Here is a 2,672-nt window from a genome sequence, read left to right as displayed (position 1 = left end):
AAATTTGAGCCCAATTAGTTGAAATTTTGAAATTCCAAAGAAAAAATCGAAAAAAAAACAATTTTTGTTCAAAATTTCAAAATTAGTCACATTTTGGCTCATTTTAAAGCTCAAAATCAGTTTAATTCGAAAATTTGATGTTCAGCTCGTTTCGCCACTTAAAATTAGCCTAACAACCCCCAATTTTGATAAAAATGAGCAGTTTTAGAGCAATGGGCAAGATCTGGCCTATCCTTGCCCATCCCTTCAAAATCGTCCGAAATGAGTCGTGTTTGGGCTCATTTTCACCGGAATAACCTGCCAAATTCGTTTTCGAGCTCAAATTACTTATTTTCATACGCTAAACTCCGTTTTTGAGGAATTTTTCCTACTCACCCTCTTCCGAATTCTCTTGCATCTGGCCAACGTGGACATGGTCTCCACCAGAATGCAATCTGTCTGCTCTTTCGGATCTTTCGCCAGTGATAATGCTCCATCCTGCTCCAGAATCAGTGCTCGTCGCGTTGAACGGACACGTGGCGCCGGCGATGGATCGTCATCCGGCATTCCGGTGGCTGAAAATGAACATTTCCGATTTCAAGGCATCAAAAATCGAGTTAATCTTGAGAAATGGGTTTGAATGAGTCTAAAAACGACATTTTTTTGAAAATTTTCAAATTTTCAAAAAAAAAAATTTTTCAAAATATTTAAAAATTTTGAAATTTAGGCTTATTTTGAAACTCAAAAAAAAATTTTTTTCTGAAAAATTCAGAAAGATCGATTTTAAGTCGCGAAAAATGTTTTTCAAGCCACAAATTAGAGAGTTTTGGGACATGTTTAAAATTTGCCCATTCTTGCCAACCCTTGCCCAAAACATGCGAAAATTGAATTTTTCAAATTTATGGACATCAAAATTCGACTAAAATCGTTCAGAGCTTTCAAAATGAGCCCAAAAACCACCAATTTTCAATGGGCAAGATCTGGCCAGCCCTTGCCCATTGCTTCAAAATTGCCCGAAACGGCTCGTGTTTGGTCTCATTTTGGAGCTAAAAACGTGCTGGAACTTTGAATCTAAGTCTAAATAGTTGAAATTTTCAAAAGTTCGAAAAAAAAAATTTTTGGGATTTTTTTTTCAAAAAACTATTTTTTTTTCGATTTTTCAAAATTTGGGCTCATTTCAACGCTCAAACCCTAAATTCTTAGTCTTACCCGTTTTGGACCGTCAAAATGAGCACAAAAACCATCAATTTTGATTGAATATGAGCGATTTAAGAGCAATGGGCAAGATCTGCCCTTTCCTTGCCCATCGCTTCAAAATCGTCCGAAATGGGTCGTGTTTGGGCTCATTTTGAAGCTGAGAACGTGCTAGAAACGAAAATTTAAGTCAAAATAGTTGAAATTTTGAAATTCCTAAGAAAAAATCAAAAAAAAAATTTTTGCTCAAAATTTCAAAATTAGTCACATTTTGGCTCATTTTAAAGCTCAAAATCAGTTTAATTCGAAAATTTGATGCCCAGCTCGTTGCGCCACTCAAAATTAGCCTAACAACCGTCAATTTTGATCAAAAACGAGCAATTTTAGAGCAATGGGCAAGATCTGGCCTTTCCTTGCCCATCCCTTCAAAATCGTCCAAAATGGGTCGTGTGTAGGCTCATTTCGAAGCTGAAATTGTGCTGAAACTGAAAAGTTGAGTCAAAATAGTTGAAATTCCAAATTTTTCAAGATTTTTGGAATTTTCGAAAAAAAAAATTTTTTGAAAATTTTTGCCCAATTTCGGCCAATTTTGGTCATTTTGGAGCAAATTTTCCGGCTAAAAAACCCCTACCATTCACAGTCCACGGGCTCAGACCATCGGGAGCATGATGAATTTGATTGGCGACGTCTTGACTGGGTGCAAAAAACGCAAAAACGCCAGCCGTCTCAATTAGCGGGGGCAGGTCGGGCAGCCGGACGTTCAGCGCCACTTTATCCACCAAAATCGTATTATTATACATAAAATCGAGTAGATTCTTTTTATTATGAGCCCATGCTAGACATCCGGGTCGCAGTTTCAGGTAGAGTCCTCCACGCATGCCTTCGTATGGTTGCGGTTCGAACTGCAAAATTGAGATTTTCCTAAAATTCTGAATTTTGAGCTTTTTCGTATTTTTCTAGCATTATCACAGCTGCTGCAAAATTAAGCTTGTCCTTAGAACCCGCTCAAAACGAGACCTAAGCACTGCAAAAAATTGGTTCAAAATGAGCAATTCTGGAGCGATGGGCAAGATCTGGTCTAAGCTTGCCCACCGGCGATTTTACAATTTTCAAACCGCGCAAAATCGAATTCGTCTTGAAAAGGCACTTAAATTGAGCTCAAAAACACCGATTTTGGTTCATAATAAGCAATTTTAGAGCGTTTTGAGCTAGAAAATGAGCGCAAAAGCGACAATTTCGAGCCTTTTTCGGCTTAAAAACACCTGAAATTGACATTTTTATGCCCAAAAACCCATTTTTCAGCCCAAAAATCACATTTTTCAAAAAGATGCTCGGATGGCCTAGTGGGATTTTCGACCCCCAACTTTGGAGCCAAGGGGTCACAGGTTCGAATCCCACCGATGGCAAATTGTTTTTTAAAAATGTTTTTAAGGGTTTTCAGGGGCGGTAAGTTCGAAAATCGAGGTTTCAAAGCTCGGAAAATGAGTTTTTGGGCATTT

At 37.9% G+C, this 2,672-nt stretch overlaps 1 protein-coding gene across 1 annotated transcript in view; it reads right to left on the bottom strand.

The window, feature by feature from the left end:
* CBG17809 overlaps positions 1-2,672 on the bottom strand; it is a gene marked incomplete at both ends in the record, with an annotated part of 18,805 nt that overhangs the window by 10,989 nt on the left and 5,144 nt on the right. Inside the window, 2 exons of the mRNA XM_045238487.1 lie at positions 340-554; positions 1,805-2,075. Of these exons, the coding sequence (XP_045096309.1) occupies positions 340-554; positions 1,805-2,075 (486 nt within the window). The remainder of the gene's footprint in view (positions 1-339; positions 555-1,804; positions 2,076-2,672) is intronic.

The sequence above is a fragment of the Caenorhabditis briggsae genome (assembly GCF_000004555.2).
Source record: "Caenorhabditis briggsae complete genome, chrV, whole genome shotgun sequence".
Taxonomy (NCBI): domain Eukaryota; kingdom Metazoa; phylum Nematoda; class Chromadorea; order Rhabditida; family Rhabditidae; genus Caenorhabditis; species Caenorhabditis briggsae.
Note: the sequence above shows the minus strand (reverse complement) of the source record. Positions and strands in the feature narration are given on the sequence as shown.